The sequence below is a fragment of the Mauremys mutica genome, chromosome 4 (assembly GCF_020497125.1).
Source record: "Mauremys mutica isolate MM-2020 ecotype Southern chromosome 4, ASM2049712v1, whole genome shotgun sequence".
Classification (NCBI taxonomy): Eukaryota; Metazoa; Chordata; order Testudines; family Geoemydidae; genus Mauremys; species Mauremys mutica.
In genome coordinates, this window is record NC_059075.1 from 9,817,517 (window position 1) to 9,834,985 (window position 17,469).

Genomic DNA, 17,469 nt, shown 5'->3' on the forward strand with positions numbered 1-17,469 from the left:
TGCCCCGGGCATGGCATTAAAGCTTCCTCTGTGACATTACTGGCCTCTATTTCTAATTGTTCCTTTCACTTCCTTGTCCTAGTTCTGTTGCATTTTAAAAACAAACGAAACCCCAGGCCACCCAGCAGCTGCCATTCCTCTGGGCAGGGCTGCATTTCCAAACGCTCCTGGAACTGGGTCCCATCCCGCAGTCCCTCTCACGCTGCCATAAAGGGGAGTTTTGCCTGCTCAGAGTGCACAGGATAACAGAGATGTGCCCCTCCGACTCTGAACCTTGCCTATTAATTTAGGGCAAGGCCGTCTCTTCTGCCATGCTCTGGTACGTGGAGCCAGGGGCTAAGAAGTGCTTGCATGGGCCCTCTACATTGTAGGTCACTGCACACCTCCGCATGGCCACTGTTCCCTGACCCACACCGGATGGGGGCGGGGAAGTGGGCAAAGAGGAACAAGAAATGGGCAACAGACCAGAAGCAGATTGCTTCCTTCCTGGCGCACAGGAGGGACCAGGGCAGGCATGGTGACTCTGAGTCACGCTGCATTCCCTTGACTGCTGCTCCAGGAGCAGCCAAGAACTCCATGTCCCTTACTCAGAGCAGATTGTAAAGATACATTTGAGCCCCTACTGCATACCAGCATGCAAATTATATTCACAACTAGAGAGGGCATGGCAGCGCCCTGCTGACCGGCACACAGATGTGGAAGGTAGGTAGGTGGATCTGAGCCACCAAGTTTGGATCCAGAGCTGAATTTCCCCAACATTTGGATCTACCAATTGGATTCAGGCCAATCTGCTGTGTTTTATTTAAATTGGGTATTTGTAACACGCCCATCATGGTAGTATTGAGGCAATGCAATTTAAAGCAACGTGTGGCTACTTCTGATTATGACTTACATCTTTCAGACGGCGTTGACAGAACCTCTACGATATAGAAGATGAACGTGTACCGGTGACAGCGCTGGCCGTGAGAATGACTGCTGCAGGTCCAGTGGCAACAGTCTCCAGACGTGCACAGGATTCTCCAAGAGATTTTGCATTCGCTCTTTTTCTCTCTCGCTCTTGTTTTAATTTTGTGAATGTGTAGATTGTCCTTGTGAACATATCATTAGAATTGGACTTTGTTTTGTCATTTATTACACATCCTCTCTAGGGGGAAAGTGGCGGGGGGGAAGGCAAGGTCTGGTAAATTAGATGTTAATCTGCAGCTGGGAAGGATGGAGAGTACCAGGCAAACAGGCACCAGGCAAACCCTGTTTCTGAAGGAGGAAATTAACAAGTATCACGTGTGTGACCAAAAAACAAGGGGGTAACTTATTGTTCAGAGTTTACAACTCTTGTATTTCACTGGAGCTCAGACATCTCCTGGAGCTGCCGTGCAGTCAAAAAGGAAAATAAAAACCAACAACCACCACCAAACGTCCTTTCAACCAAATTTAAAACAATTAAATTTCAATCTGTGTATTGTTTACATAAGAGCAGATATAAAGGGTACATAAGTGTGTAAAAATGTCTGGTAGGCCTTTGTCTCATATTCCTGTTGTAAAGGAGTTTTTTGTTTTACTTCTGTTAATAGCAGCAGGTTTGCATTTTACATAGCAACCAAGCTATGCTTCTAGGGGCAGGCCTTGGGTTTTCATCTTATCAGCTGGGATGGAGAGGACATCAGAGAAGAGAGGAGGGATGTCGTGGAATGGGCGGGACTATATGTGATTGGGCGTGGAGAGCAAGTGGGATCAGTTTCTTGTTTCTTGTCTTGTGTATGTGAATACCTAAAAGATGCTGCATCGTGGCTTTTACAGACCTGCCACTACATCCCAGACTGACTGGATCATTTTCAGAACTAGCTACAGTTTGCCAGCTAAACTACAGGGGTGGAGGGCTGGGCCTTTTCTTGCCCTGGGAGTAACAAGAGGATGTGAGGAGGTAGAGAAGGATTAAAGGGGAAAGCATGAGCTTCCTGTGCTAAGGGACCATGCGGGAGAGCAGCAAAACGTAAGCAGTGCTGGACTGCAGCTCTCAGTATGAATAGTGACCACGCTCTGTTCAGTGTTTATACTGGCTCCCAAACACTGCTGCCTTTTTCTTGGTCCTGACAGATAATGAGCGTGCATGTGGCCATAGAGTAATAAGCAGGCTAAACTGGACATTACGTGTAAGGGAAGGAAGGTCAGCATGTGGGTGGATTAAAGATTTAAGAGCCAGTCGTTCGGATGCACATCTATCTCTGTGCTGCTGTCATCCCAGAACTGTAACTATCACACCTTGCTTTTTATAACTGAGTTAAGGGTGGCCCTGGTTCATTTCATACGTGAATTTGATATAACTTTGAACCAGCAAGTGTTTAAACTGAGATCTGAGTCCAGAATCAAGTCTCATTTACACCAGCCTACATCCATAGTTGCTCCATTGAATTCAGTGGGTTAACTCCAGATTTACACCCAAATAAAAACAGAATCTTCACCTAACATTTCAGTAACACCCATTGCTTGCTTGACACACACAGAGCCTGGTTCCAATTGAATCCCCATTGCTTGCTTGACACACAGATAGCCTGGTTCTTTTCCTTTTTTTCTTTTTTTTTACTTACACCAGTTTTACCCCAATGCATCTCCATTGGCTTTAGTGAAGTTACTCTGGATTCACCCTGGTGTAAGTAAGAAATGATTTGGTGCGTGCAATTTTTCTTTATTATATAAAGAAAAGTAATATTGGTGCATACCATGGCTATGTGAATCTGTACAATACTTCAGAAATCAGTTCTGTCGGTTAACGTTGTTTGGGTGGTTGACATTCTCTGAAAGTAGTTATGGAATTGCTCAAAGCAGCAAATATTTTCAGTGCCAAACATTCAACGTGACTATTTTAAAAGGGGGGACTAAGGGCTAAACTGCAGCTTCAAAGAGGTGTTCTTACATGTACTATAAGGTTTGTAAATCCAATTTAGATGCAGCATTTTTACTTAACTTTATAAAAACAAAAAGTGCCAAAATGCAATTTTTCATGCTGATTGACATAAAGTTGATATTTCTTGGTTTCCTGTTTACCGGAATGCATGATACAATGTAACTGAGCATGATTTGGTGGAGTAATAAGGGAAGACAATAGGAGGGGACTTTGGAATGTGTTAGAGGGAGCTTAAAACAAAGTTAATGAAGAGGATAATGAACTGCAGTATTACACAGCTTGGATAGGAAATGAGAAGGTATTCAAATCTGAGTTGCATCTTGAGCATTCATAGCTATATACAATGTGCAGCTTCAGAAAATGACTTGTGAACACAATCACCTTAGTATGAATCTTTTGAAAGGAAGACAAAGTATTTACAAATCTGAAATTCTATTTATTCCTTTGCTGAATATAGAAACAGAGGTTATCTGATTATTAGAGATATTATTTTGGATATATTACTTATTAACTTGCTATGGCTGGTAACCATGATAATGTCTGTTATTAACAACCACATAATTCAATTTTTCTTTTCTTTTCTTTTTTCTTTTTTAAAAAAAGCTTATTTTCCATTGGGAGTGTATAGGTTAATGATAGACTTTGTTGTGTTTTGCTGTTTTTTGTTTTAATTAAAAAGTAGCTTCGGTTCCATTTTGGAAGTCCTTCCCAGCTCCGTTTTGAGGCCTGTGTTGAGTGCAGGTGTAGAGCTCAATTGAAAAATCAAATTCTAAAATAAAATAAATTTATTTATAAAAACCAGTTGCATGCATAAGGCTGTGAAGTCAAATATTTAGTAATAAAGCGGCAGTGCCTTTCTTTTTTGTATTTACCCATTTACCCCAAATGCAACTGTTTTATAATAAGCAAATATCAAATAATTTCAAATCTCAGAGTAAGAAATATTTCACTACATATAAATGTGGGTTTTTTTCTGTTTTCTCACTAAAGCAGTGTGTACTTGGCATCTCTGCAAGCATCTCTTCCAGTGGCAGTAGTTTGTTACACTATTATCATGTATGAGGTTTTATTGGTGCTTTTATCCTTGGCGGTTTCTTGCAGTTATTAACAGTAGGGGGCAGACACACACAAGAGGCTGAGACATACAAGGAATGAAACGCTGCTGATGGTTTTTTGCTGCTTCGGGTTTCACTTCTGAATGACGGCCGACGAGGAAAACAAAGCAGCTTTTGTCTGCTTGGTGATGCTGTCTGCACTGAGAAGCTAACAAATTCCGTCTATCCAAGTGTCCTTGGCTGTGTCCACACTGCAGAAATGAACCTCTTTTGCCCCCAGGTCAAGCTTGGCTGCCCCGCCCATCGGATTGCCCTGCTGAGCTGGATAGGATCAGCAGAGTCCAGCACTGGTAGCGAAGTGTGCCAGGTCCTTGGCAGATTCACCACAGGGCACCCCTCCTCGGAAAGCACATCCGTTAAACAAGTGCTTAAGTTCCGCTGACTTCGAGGGGACTTACGCATGGGTTTAAAGTTAAGCACATGCTTTGCTGAATAGGAGCAGCAGTAAGCTCAACGGGGCTCGCTTTGACCACTGCAGCCAGACACAAGCGTTTACCTGTTGAGAGTGGGATGTTGACAATGTCACCCTGTTGTCCAACACGGCTCATTTTTGCAGTGGAGACAGCCTTCTAATCGTCCCAAATTAGGGCTAAGCTGCCCCTTTCCTCCCACCTTCCTGGTAAGGGACAAGTAAGTATTCATGACACTGAGGAAACCCTGCTTTTCCTTTGAGGTGCCATGAGCTAACCCTTTCACGGACAAGCTCTTTGTCTAAGTAGTAATGCAGGTACCTGAGCTGGGGATCAGCCTGTTTTTCTCAGATGGTGGAAGTCCGGGGATTTTCCCCCAGTCACCAACAGGCCTTCACAGAACTTGCTTTGTTTGAGTAGATCAGCAACATGCACACGGTGCAGAACGAGTATCATGCAGGCCCTGTTCCACACATGTAAGAACATAGGACTGAGAACCAGAGCTCAGATTTTAATCAGCACTTAAAAATATGTCTGTTGTCAACTTTCTCTCTCTTGGGGTGCAGAAACAGGACCCATTTTAGGCTTTCTAAATGTGCCTGATGAAAAGTAGATCCTGCAGAAGTATAATTTGCACACAGTTATGATAACACTAAAGTTGATTTTATACAAGTCATCAGAGTTTGCAAAGTGAGTTTTATTTTTTGTATTCCTTTATCTTTACTTAAAGGTGAATGTGTATTCCTCTGGGAGGAATAGGAAGAAAACAGGAATGTTAATAATGTTAAACAGAATACTTCCTCCCTTATTAATATATAACCCTTATGTATTTATGCATAACGTAAGCTTACTTTAAAAAGCTTTGGACTTTCTTTCGTTGCATGCCATCTTCTGGCAGTTCCTTATCGTACATGCATGCATTTAGTCCTGTTTTTTCTGTATAAAGTTAGTGCACAAAGAAATATTTTTGCCTAGTTAATGTTGCCAAGCAATGCATATTTTTTAAATTTGTCATATATGGAAATAGCATGTTTGTTACATGTAAAAGCTTCCTGATATAAAGAAATACTAATGTTTGAAGATGCTGTTCTTTGCAAGTGTACAGTTTTCAAATGTTGTTACCAGTGAAACACTCTTGTGATTTAAACTTGCTACAATGTATTTATTACTCATTTCCTCCCATGTAACTAGGAATCATGGCTATATTTCATATCAACATTATATTGAAAGTGAAGGGAGATGATTAATACAAGGTTTTGTAACACTGGGGTGTGTAGTCTTTTTTGTTTGTTTGTTTGTTTGTTTGTTTTGGGGGGGTGAAATCTGGTTTCTTTTTCCTTTTTTTTTTTTAAGGCCAGCATCGTGGCTCAAAGGAATGAAGAAAAACAGCTGTTTAGTTTTGTAGAAAAGTTTTATTATATTTATGTAAAAATCCCATGGTTGCGGTTTAGGCCCAGATTAAGGTATTGAGGTGCCTAGCTCCCATTGATTTCATTATTTAGGTGCCTAAATACCTTTGAGAATCTAGTCTTTAGGGCTTCTGAATTCCAAAGCATTGCACAAATGTTTAACTAACTATCCCTTGCGAGGTAGGTGCAGAAAGTTAGTAGTAATCCCATCGGGAAACTGAGGCACAGAACAGTATCCACTTTTCCAAGGAGACACAAGAAGTGAAAAGCAGAGCCAGGATTAGAACTCAGAAACCTCTGGTTCTGTTAATCTGAGTCCACTAGCCATCCTGCTCTTCTATAAACCCTGTCTTCTGAATCACCATCACCAGTTCTACCACCCTCCACAGGAAAGATCTCTAGCTGGTGTTTTCTCTGTATTTTTTCCAACTTCTTAGCAAAGGAGATAGTCATTGCAAAGCTTAGCCTGACACTCAGAGCTTCTCTTCTATGTATATTTTGAAAATGCTAAATCTAATCTGGAAATCAAGGGTACATTTTTAATGATGAGAGTAATTAACCATTGGGATGATTTCCCCAAGGGTCGTGCTGGATTCTCCATCACTGACAATTGTTAAATCAAGATTGGAGGTTTTTCTAAAAGCTCTGCTCTAGGGATTATTTTGGGATGTCCTCTAGCCTGGGCTATAGAGAAGGTCAGACTAGGTGATCACAGTGGTCCCTTCTGGCTTTTGGAATCTATGAATTGCTCCAGTGTAAATTTGGTTTAGACTCCCGCTAAAGTCAGTGGGACTGTTCCCATAAGTACGGGCTGCAGGAGCAGAGGCCCAGATACAAGGCGTAAGGCGATGCCTTTGTCATGGTGTTAGAGGGCAGTGTGTTTGCAGAGCCCCATGGGCTGTGATCCCTCAAACAGGTAAACTGCATAAATTACAAGAAGAGGCAGATTAATTTTACATAGACAAACCTCTTTTTCATGTGACTGTAGCACTCCCCAAAAGCACTGGATTTACTCCCCTGGAGGCCCAATCTCAGTATTGCCAGCCCCAAGTGTTCAAAAATCAGGAGTCAGGCTTCCAAAAACCATCATGAGAGGGTTTTTTTAAACAAACAAAGGGGATGCTTCTTGGTTGTCCGACTAGTGCCGTCAGGCTGCATTCTAGTCACATTTCCAAGCTTTTCTCTGCAACCCTGAGGGTGTGAAACGTGCTTTAGCGCATGCATAGACACGCTATAGAGATTATTTCATAAACCTTTTACTCCAGGAGCTGGGGCTTTCAATAGAACATCATAGCATGAGCCTGCTGATATTTCAACTGGGAGAGTTGGCAACACCTCTAGCCACCGAACAACTGTAGAAAAACAGCAGTAGAGTTTGGGAGCTCATGGGTTAACCTCATTGCCTCAGCTTGACCATCAGGAGGATGAGGACGCTGCTCCTCACCTACCCACAAAGGTCTGTGGGCTTGGGAGAGAGTCCAGAGGCGTGACTCAGGCAAAGTGTGAAAGGAATGTATTGGAGTGATACCTTGTATTTCTTCCGGGCCTTCCACACAGCGAGTGGGAGATCCCCATTCTGCTGTCAAACCCATGAGAAGGGGCTCAGGAGGAGAAACCCTCATGAAGAGCTGCTCAGCTGATTCCTCGCTGTCTGTTCCATGGGGACTCTGCCTCCTGCAGAAAAGGCTGCAGGGGACAGCCCCAAACCCTGCAGCTCCCAGGGGGAAGCTAGAGAAGAGGCCGGGTGCCCCTAGCACCACCAACTGCTTCATGCCTCAGCAGTTCCACCCTATTGGGGACAGCTGCTGTCAACTTCTGCTAGACACAGCTCCCTCCCTTAAACAGGGATCCCCTCCACAGAAAAGAGACTGCAGCCCGGAGGCTGCAAACTCCACTGGCTGCAGGGGAGGAGGGGGGATGAACAACATGCAGCCCCCCTCCCCCGTCCTGCCCCTCACAGCTCCTGGGACCGGTGGAGGGATTGCTACAGGGTCCAGGGGCTGGTAACTCCACAGACGTAACTGCGTTCCCCATCCATGTATAGCGGTGGAGACTGTGCGCCAAGGATTTGCTCCACGCATAGCTTTGAGGTGGGGAGGGGATGTGATTTCTCCCCTCCTCCCCCAGTGAATTAACCCTCACCACACCTCTGCGCAGCAGTAGCCTCCTTTTACAGGTGAAGGAGCAGAGGCTCAGCGAGGAGGTGGGACTATATCACCCAGGGCACGCGTGGCAGAACTAGACCCCCAAGTCTCCTCAAGCCCAGCTTGGCAATGACCTGGGCTGGTCTCCACTTATCACTGGGCCCGGCAAGGCCAAGCCGCAGCAGCAAAGACTGATCCTCAGGGTGGTGGGGGGAGCAAACACAGCAACACGGGGGGAGGACAGAGCTGCCTGACAGGAGGGTGCCCCAGGGGAGCCGTGCTGCATAACGCACTAAGAGCAGCTCTGTTCTTTCTGTGGCAAAGCTGCCAACCACCCATTACTGGCCACAGGCTCTGCAGCATGGAAACACAAGCGAGTTACACAGCCCTAGCAAGGGCTAGTAATGCCCCTTGGGCCCCACCCCCAGCCCAGAGCCGGTGTGACCTGGTTCTGAGCTGGGACGCGCTGCCAGCCTCCCCCAGGTGTCGAACATCCTAGTCCCAGGGCAGCGGCCGCAGAGCCGCCTCGGCTGGGTGGAAGGAGGCACCCAGGCCAGGGCATGACAACTTTTTGGCCCTGCCAAACCTGAATGGCGCTGCAACCCCATGTGCCAGGTCACAATGGAGGAAGCGGGTGTAGGGGGCTCGTAGGATGGGGGGAGGGGGAGGCTGCTGGTTGAGGTGGCGGGGTTTCCTGAGAGGCGACGAGGAGGGTTGGGCAAAATTTTAGCAGGCTCATGGACACACCTGCAGTGTACCCATAATAAGCCCTAGCCACCCTCCCCACCCTCATACCCTGATGGCCCAGCGATGGAGGATGTCCTCCCCCCCGCCACCCCCACAAATAGTGCCCAGCTCTGCAATGTGCTGGGGCTGCAGAATGCCAGGTTCCTGCCTGGCACCAGTGCAGTTCTGCAGGGCCGAGACCTCGCCACAGAGGCAGCAGCGGGGAGGTAAACTTTGCCCTGGTAAGTGAAGGGTGGGGAGGTGATCACACACTCATTAAATGCCATAGGCCGTCTGCCTGAGTAAGCCGCACCGCGTCAGGCCCCAGCTGAGCCAGCAGTGACGGCCATGTTAGTTTTCACCCACTCCGAAACTCTTACTTAAACCCAGGCGCAAGGCCCTTTCCTTCCATAAACAATTCCCCTTCCCATGGCTGCGCAGCTGCCGTTTGGCTTGCAAAGCAAGTGTTTGTTGCACTAATTTAAAATGACAGGGGCGGGGGGGGAAAGCCGTCCCCACGGAAAGCTGGCGCGGCGCAGGTTGAAAAGCTCCAAGGGAAGCATTGCTGCGGGCGGGCGGGCGGGGCTGTCAGTCACTCCACGGGGCTCCCAGCAACGAGGGGGTTTTCCATTTAGTCTTTTAACCAAAGGGCCATGCTGTAAAATTAACTGGGCGCCTTCGAAAGGTGGCTGGCTGAACCACTCACGCGGCATCAGGCAGTTATTTGTCTTCTCGTCCCGATTACGCCCTGCGTGACCCTGAGCCAGTTATTGAACCTGTGCAGTGGCTCAGGCCCCTGTGACGAGGGCTGCGTTTCATTTTGCGAGGTGTCCATAGTTACCCTAAACCCTGGGGTCAGATTCATCCCGGGGTAAGGCCCCTAAGGGCGAAGGAGTTTACAACAGGGATGAATTTGGCCCATTGTTTTTGTAGCTACTTAATTCCAAAGGGCTCTGCTGCACCCCCTCATCAGGCCAGAGTTGGGGCAGCCTTGCGCATGTGGGATGCATACAGCCAGGAGCACGCAGGGCTCTGTCTCACACACAAACACACACGCTGCAGGCCTGATGCCCTGACCCTGGTGCACGCTTAGCTCAGGTGCGCTGCAGTCAGTTGCTGGCTGTCTGCATTTATTCTAAGCAAAGCGCCCTCTCCATTACAAAGTGCCCTGGAAAGGATGGAGCGAATAGCTCCTCACCGGTCGGCGGGGATTAGCCGATGGGGGTGGGTGGGAGGGAGTGCTCCCCTCTGGCCAGCAGCGCACCAGCGCCTGGGTATGTTGTACAGGTTTTACGCTGCTCCTGGCCACTCCGGGAGGCATGGCCCATGTGCCTAGCAATCGCTGGGCTCTGTGCTGCAGGTTCATAGGCTGAGTCCCTCGGGGGTCTGGTTCACTGAGCGATCCCCAGGGCCTTGTCTAGAGCACTTCCTGTTGCTGTTCTGCAACCTGGTCCCTCTAGTGGCCGGTTCTTGTGACCAGCTGCTGTCTGGTCACGGAGATGCCGCAGGCAGCTGAGTGATTGTGGAGACAGAGGCGAAAAGAGCTTTTTGTGGGCTGAATGAGGCTGTATTGCAGTGCAAAGAGCATCTCTGGCTGGGCTCAGCTGGGTGCTCCTGGGCCATGGTAAGTATCAAATGGTTTGTAAAGCATTTACTAGCCACAGATTGGTGCAACCAGTGATGCAAACCAGGTGGTATATGCCCCAGCCTTCTGCCGGTGCAGGGCTAAAGACCCTTGCTTAGCCTCTGAGCAAGAGAGCTCCCTCACGCCAGCTGCACCCAACCAGGACCTTGGCCTAGGGAGTCGGGCCCACCTGTGCCTCTGTAAAACTGGGACTGAGACACAGGGTCACACCCAGTGATGAGCTGCCAAAATCTTAACAACGGGTTCCCTATAAAAACTTCTGATTTAAGGGATGTGCGACAGCATGTATTTTTTGTACCAATAGGGTTACCATACGTCCATATTTTCCCAGGAGGTGATTAAGAACCGAAAAGCCTGACATGTCCAGGAAAATACAGATGTATTTTAACCCTACCTAAAGTTCCTTTTTAAAAAGATGGGGCTGAACTAGAAATGAGCTCCGTTTCACATGTGTGGGTGGTGATCAGGGACAGTCTCAATTTTTGGGTCTTTTTCTTATATAGGCTCCTATTACCCCTCACCCCCGTCCCGATTTTTCACACTTGCTGGGGGCAGGGGCCGACTGGGGCTGGGGGCAGGGGGCGGCTGTGGGCAGGGGCTGGCTGCGGGTGGCTGTGGGCAGGGGGTGGGGCAGGGGGCGGCTGTGGGCTGGGGCTGGGTGGGGGCAGGGGGTGGCTGGTTGCAGGGGCTGGCTGGGACTGGGGGCAGGGGCTGGCTGGGGGGTCGCTGGGGGCAGGGGCTGGCTGGGTCTGGCTGGGGGCAGGGGCTGGCTGGGGGGTCGCTGGGGGCAGGGTCTGGCTGGGTCTGGCTGGGGGCAGGGGGGTCGCTGGGGGCAGGGTCTGGCTGGGTCTGGCTGGGGGCAGGGGCTGGCTGGGGGGTCACTGGGGGCAGGGGGGTCGCTGGGGCTGGGGGCAGGGGCTCGCTGGGGGCAGGGGCTGGCTGGGGGGTCGCTGGGGGCAGGGGCTGGCTGGGGCTGGCTGGGGGCAGGGGGTGGCTGGGGCTGGGGGTGGGGCAGGGGCTGGCTGGGCGCAAGGGGCGGCAGGGGGCCGCGGGCGGCTGGGACTGGCAGGGGCGGGCTGGGGGGCGGGGGGGGCTGGGGGCAGGGGGCGGCTGGGGCTGGCAGGGGCGGGCTGGGGGCAGGGGGGGGCTGGGGCTGGGGGCAGGCTGGGGGGTCGCTGTGGGCAGTGTCTGGCTGGGTCTGGCTGGGGCAGGGGCTGGCTGGGGGGTCGCTGGGGCAGGGGCTGGCTGGGTCTGGCTGGGGGGTTGCTGGGGGCAGGGGGGTGGCTGGGGCTGGGGGCAGGGGCTGGCTGGGGGGTCGCTGGGGGCAGGGGCTGGCTGGGTCTGGCGGGCGGGATGCTGGGGGCAGGGGGTGGCTGGGGCTGGGGGCAGGGGCTGGCTGGGGGCAGCTGGGGGCTGGGGCTGGCGGGGGGCAGGGGGCGGCGGGGGCTGGCTGGGGGCAGGGGGCGGCTGGGTCTGGCTGGGGGTCGCTGGGGGCAGGGGCTGGCTGGGGCTGGGGGCTGGCTGGGGGCAGGGGCTGGCTGGCAGCAGGGGGGTGGGGCAGGGGCTGGCTGGGGCTGGGGGCAGGGGGTGGCTGCGGGCAGGGGGTGGCTGTGGGCAGGGGGGGCAGGGGCTGGCTGGGGGTGGCTGGGGCAGGGGCTGGCTGGGGGCAGGGGCTGGCTGGGGGCGGCGGGGGGCTGGGGGGGGCTGGGGCTGGCAGGGGGGGCTGGGGCAGGGGGGGGCAGGGGCTGGCTGGGGGTGGCTGGGGGCAGGGGCTGGCTGGGGGCAGGGGGGGGCAGGGGCTGGCTGGGGGTGGCTGGGGCGGGGGGTGGCTGGGGGCAGGGGGGGCTGGGGCTGGCCGGGGGTGGCTGGGGGCAGGGGGGGGCAGGGGCTGGCTGGGGGTGGCTGGGGGCAGGGGCTGGCTGGGGGCAGGGGGGGGCAGGGGGTGGCTGGGGGAGGCTGGGGGCAGGGGGGGCACGGGGCAGGGGGCGGCTGGGGCTGGCTGGGGGCAGGGGGCGGCTGGGGCTGGGGGCAGGGGGCGGCTGGGGCTGGCAGGGGCTGGCTGGGGGCAGGGGGGGGCTGGGGGCAGGGGGCGGCTGGGGCTGGGAGGGGCGGGCTGGGGGCAGGGGGGGCTGGGGCTGGGGGCTGGCTGGGGGGTCGCTGGGGGCAGGGGGGTGGCTGGGGCTGGGGGCAGGGGGCGGCTGGGGGCAGGGGGGGCTGGGGGGTCGCTGGGGGCAGGGTCTGGCTGGGTCTGGCTGGGGGGTCGCTGGGGGCAGGGGCTGGCTGGGGCTGGGGGCTGGCTGGGGGCAGGGGCTGGCTGGCAGCAGGGGGGTGGGGCAGGGGCTGGCTGGGGCTGTGGGCAGGGGCTGGCTGTGGGCAGGGGGTGGCTGGGGGCGGGGGGGGCAGGGGCTGGCAGGGGGTGGCTGGGGGCAGGGGGGGGCTGGGGGCAGGGGCTGGCTGGGGGCAGGGGGGGCAGGGGCTGGCAGGGGGTGGCTGGGGGCAGGGGCTGGCTGGGGGTGGCTGGGGGCAGGGGCTGGCTGGGGGCAGGGGGGGGCAGGGGCTGGCTGGGGGTGGCTGGGGGCAGGGGGGTGGCGGGGGCAGGGGGGGCTGGGGCTGGCTGGGGTGGCTGGGGGCAGGGGGGTGGCTGGGGGCAGGGGGGGCAGGGGCTGGCAGGGGGTGGCTGGGGGAGGGGGGGGCAGGGGCTGGCTGGGGGTGGCTGGGGGCAGGGGGCGGCTGGGGCTGGCTGGGGGCAGGGGGGGCAGGGGCTGGCAGGGGGTGGCTGGGGGCAGGGGGGGCTGGGGCTGGCAGGGGGTGGCTGGGGGTAGGAGGGGGCTGGGGCTGGCAGGGGGTGGCTGGGGGCAGGGGCTGGCTGGGGCAGGGGGGGCAGGGGCTGGGTGGGGGTGGCTGGGGGCAGGGGCTGGCTGGGGCAGGGGGGCAGGGGCTGGGTGGGGGTGGCTGGGGGCAGGGGGCTGGCTGGGGGCAGGGGGTGGCTGGGGGCAGGGGGGGCAGGGGCTGGCTGGGGGTGGCTGGGGGCAGGGGGGGCTGGGGCTGGCTGGGGGTGGCTGGGGGCAGGGGGGGCTGGGGCTGGCAGGGGCTGGCTGGGGGCAGGGGGTGGCTGGGGGAAGGGGAGGGCAGGGGCTGGCTGGGGCGGCTGGGGCTGGGGGCAGGGGGCGGCTGGGGCTGGGGGGGGCAGGGGCTGGCAGGGGGCGGCTGGGGGCAGGGGTGGGGCAGGGGGCTGGCTGTGGGCAGGGGGTGGCTGGGGGCAGGGGGTGGGGCAGGGGTGGGGCAGGGGGCGGCTGGGGGCAGGGGCTGCGGGCAGAGGCTGGCTGCGGGCAGGGGTGGGGCAGGGGGCAGGGGGTGGGGCAGGGGGCGGCTGGGGGCAGGGGGTGGCTGGGGGAAGGGGGGGGCAGGGGCTGGCTGGGGCGGCTGGGGCTGGGGGCAGGGGGCGGCTGGGGCTGGGGGGGCCCGGGCGGGCCGGGGGCGGCTGGGGGCACGGGGGGGGCAGGGGCTGGCTGTGGGCAGGGGTGGCTGGGGGCAGGGGGGTGGGGCAGGGGTGGGGCAGGGGGCGGCTGGGGGCAGGGGCTGCGGGCAGAGGCTGGCTGCGGGCAGGGGTGGGGCAGGGGGCAGGGGGTGGGGCAGGGGGCGGCTGGGGGCAGGGGGTGGGGCAGAGGCTGGCTGCGGGCAGGGGTGGGGCAGGGGGCAGGGGGTGGGGCAGGGGTGGGGCAGGGGGCGGCTGGGGGCAGGGGGTGGGGCAGAGGCTGGCTGCAGGCAGGGGGTGGCTGTGGCAGGGGCTGGGGGCAGAGGCTGGCTGCGGGCAGGGGTGGGGCAGGGGGCGGCTGTGGGCTGGGGCTGCAGGCAGGGGCTGGCTGGGGGCAGGGAAGGTGGGGGAGGGGCGCAGACACTCACACGGGGGGGAGGGGCTGGGAGCAGCAGGACGCAGCCGGAGCCCCAGGGCCAGAGGTCCAAAGAGCAGGAGCAGCAACAGGGCCAGGAGACAGCTCACATGGCTCTCGCAGCACAGCGCAGCGCCCCCCGGCGGCTGGGAGGAGGAATTACAGGCTTCCCAGGCAGAGCCCATCAAAGCTTCCCTCGCAGGGAAGCTAGTTAACAAGCGGTTCTAAAACCGCTTCTAAATTTAACAACGGGTTCGCGCGAACCGGCTCCAGCTCACCCCTGGTCACGCCCAGCTACGGGGAGGGGATACTCCCCTTCCCCTTTGAAACAAGCCACTGCTATGTGTCCATCCCTCCTGAATCACCGCTGTGCTTGGTGGGAATGTGGCAGGCATACACCCCGGAGCAGGAAAACTGCATCGTCTCTGCAGAGCCTGTCGCCCTTTCCTGGTCTTCCTGCAGCCAAGTGCATCTTGCTACCCACTGAGTCTTGGGCTCCCGTGTTCAGTGAATCTGCCTCCGACCTGCCTGCTGGCGGGGACTACAATGTCCATCTCCCTTCTGAGAGAGACCGACCAGATCATGCCAGAGAGAGAGAGACGCCCACATTTCGCTTCTCTCTAATTTTCCGCTGAGATCTCGCTCTCTGCCCGGCGCACTAGCAAGCAGCACCCCCTGATTCTGTCTGCGCGTTACCTCTGGGCCTGCCTCTTACTGAATCACTCTCAAAGCACCAGGCACAGAGCAGCATCAGCCTCCGTCCTGGAGCAGGTCTCATCTTTATTAAAATCTCTCTCACACACTGTTCCCAGCTTGCTTGAGCTTTGCCCCTGGTATCTCTAGCTACACTATCTACACTACAGACAGTACAGAGCAGGCAGGTGCGGCTGGCACATTGAAAGCATTAGAAAATGTTGAGATGAGTTCCTGTCTGCATCCTGTAAAACTTGCCCATACTGGTATTGCCCTGGCCTCTTCTTTTGTCATTCAGTGTTGAACGCATTCTAGACCAATATGCATTTCCTCACCGTTTGGGGGCGAAGCCAGACTTTAAGGCACCTGCTCCCCTACATGGTGTTAACTTCGCTTGTGCCAATCAGAAACAAACACAAACAGGTTTTGGGCCCCGTCCCCTATGACACTTCTATGATGTCATAGTGGGTACTTTATGGCCTGCCTGCCATGTGCAGGCAGGGAGAGGAGAAAGAAAAACGAATCCTGTGTATACCCGTGTATCCTGTGTATACCCGTGTATCCTGTGTATACCTGTAACCGAGCCTGATCACCTCGAAGCCTCTCTCTCAGCTCACGAGTTTCAAACAGAGCTTCTACGTTTGCCGGTTGTAATGCGTTAGTTTGTATTTGTAAGTATCAGTTATTACTAAATGCTGCATCTTTGTTTATAAATATTGTTAGTAGATATTTTAGTCATTGTGTGTTTTAAGTTTCATTAACTCTATTAGCTAATCATACACTGCTCCCTTACCCCTTGTAATTATCCCCAATAAAAACTTTTAAATTGATTAAGTTTAGTGTGTGTGTGTGCGTCTGCAGTTTGCATCGTGACCCACACTCTCCTTGCATCCCTTACCAATATAGTCTGTTGCCACGTGCAGCCTGGTAAATAACAGGCCTGCATTTTCTTTCGCCCCTGCGAGTCCGTGGCAATCTACAGAAAAGAGGTATCCATATCCCTGGGAACCATCTTCGCCGGGCTCCTGATAACAAGTATTGCTCAGCTAGCCTCCTGGAGCTTGAATGTCTTAGCTGCCTGCTGCATCTTGGGTCCTGGTTCCAGGTTTTCCACTCTCCTCTTTCCCACCACGTCAGTCAGGCACTAATCCGTGGAGGGCCAAATGCTTTTGATGCTGTTCCACTAACGCTGCTGGAAACTCCAGCGCTTTCAATCACCACATTGACTGTACACTGGTAAGAATTACACTGGGTTCCTTCCAACACCTTGCCAAGAAAGCCAATTTCTTACATAGCTTGCAGAGCTCAGCTGTAGCAAACAGGCTGTTTTGTTCTCCCTTGTTAATTCATTAGACGTCTCTTGTGAAGGGACCAGCAAATGGCAATTGCTCTCAGTGAGCCTTTAGGAATGAAGTCAGATAGAAACCAGGGAGAAAATTTCTCAGCCACGTTAACTGGCTGGCTGGGAAGTAAAAACACAGTCGGCTGGTGCTACTTGGGTTGTTTTAAGGAAGTTATTAAGCGTAACTGCCCCGTTTCTCAGCAACTTGTTACACCATCCATTGCATAGCTGCTCATTTCAGGGTGAATCTAGCACTCTGGAAAGGTACCAGTTTCCCATCCCTGGACAGGGAGGTCTCCTGGTCAGACACAGAACCGTTTCTACACTGGCTGGGGCGTGCAGGCTTCCTCTAGGCTATTCCACCAACTTGCTTCAATCCTTAGCTACAGAGCCCACCTCTAGGGCACGGGACTGTCATGCAACCAATGCAGCCAGTCGGCCCTCGGCCTCGCTGCCGAGCCTGCCAGCCAACAAGCCAGGCGGCTGCTCAGTGAGGCCACTGGGCATTTCAACCAGATGGTAACAGCTTTACGTCACTACCAGCGTGTGCTCGATTTGACCCTGCAAGTGGCGGGCTCTCTAGCTCATTGCGCTTCCACCAGCAAACCATTGCCGCCTCAGACCCACACCTGCTGTGCATTTAGAGCCGTGCAGCTGGCATGCGGCAAGGCTTGGATGCTTTTGCCTCTCTTTGGTCGGCCATCGCCTCTCTTCGGTGCAAGCGCTACACCCACCTGCCCGCAAAACCTACATGGAAAAAAGCCCCTCCCCACCCCCACCCCCCGCTTTGAAGCCCAGAAACTTTAGGGCTGGGGTGGTGAAACCATGGCTTGCGAGCTGCATGCGGCTCGTTGCGCTTTAACGTGCGGCTCTCCGCCTACCAGCCTGGGGAGCTTGGGGCTTCTGCCCTGCGGCAGGGTGGTGGGGCTAGGGGCTTCTGCCAGAGCCAGCTGGTGGGGGGGGGGGGTTGCACAATTTAAAGGTTATCCCACCCCAACAGCCTGAGTCATGTCCCCCCACCCCCCCGACACATGCCCCCCCCCGTCTCACCCTCAGGGGCCCCTCCCTGCAGCTCCCAGATCTTAGCTCCACGTGGCGAGGCAGCAGCACAGAGCTGGGAGCTGCGGGGAGGGGGCCGCTGCTGTAACTCCATGGGGAGAGACACCAGCAAATGCAGCGGCTCTCCCAGCTCT

At 55.1% G+C, this 17,469-nt stretch overlaps 1 protein-coding gene across 6 annotated transcripts in view; it reads left to right on the top strand.

The window, feature by feature from the left end:
• SAMD4A (sterile alpha motif domain containing 4A) overlaps positions 1-5,689 on the top strand; it is a 207,407-nt gene extending 201,718 nt beyond the window's left edge. For all 6 annotated transcript variants that reach the window (XM_045013681.1, XM_045013682.1, XM_045013683.1 and 3 more), the window contains one exon: positions 902-5,689. In XM_045013681.1, coding sequence (XP_044869616.1) covers positions 902-930 — 29 coding nt within the window. In that variant the 3' untranslated portion in view covers positions 931-5,689. The remainder of the gene's footprint in view (positions 1-901) is intronic.
• Positions 5,690-17,469: the final 11,780 nt, after the last annotated feature.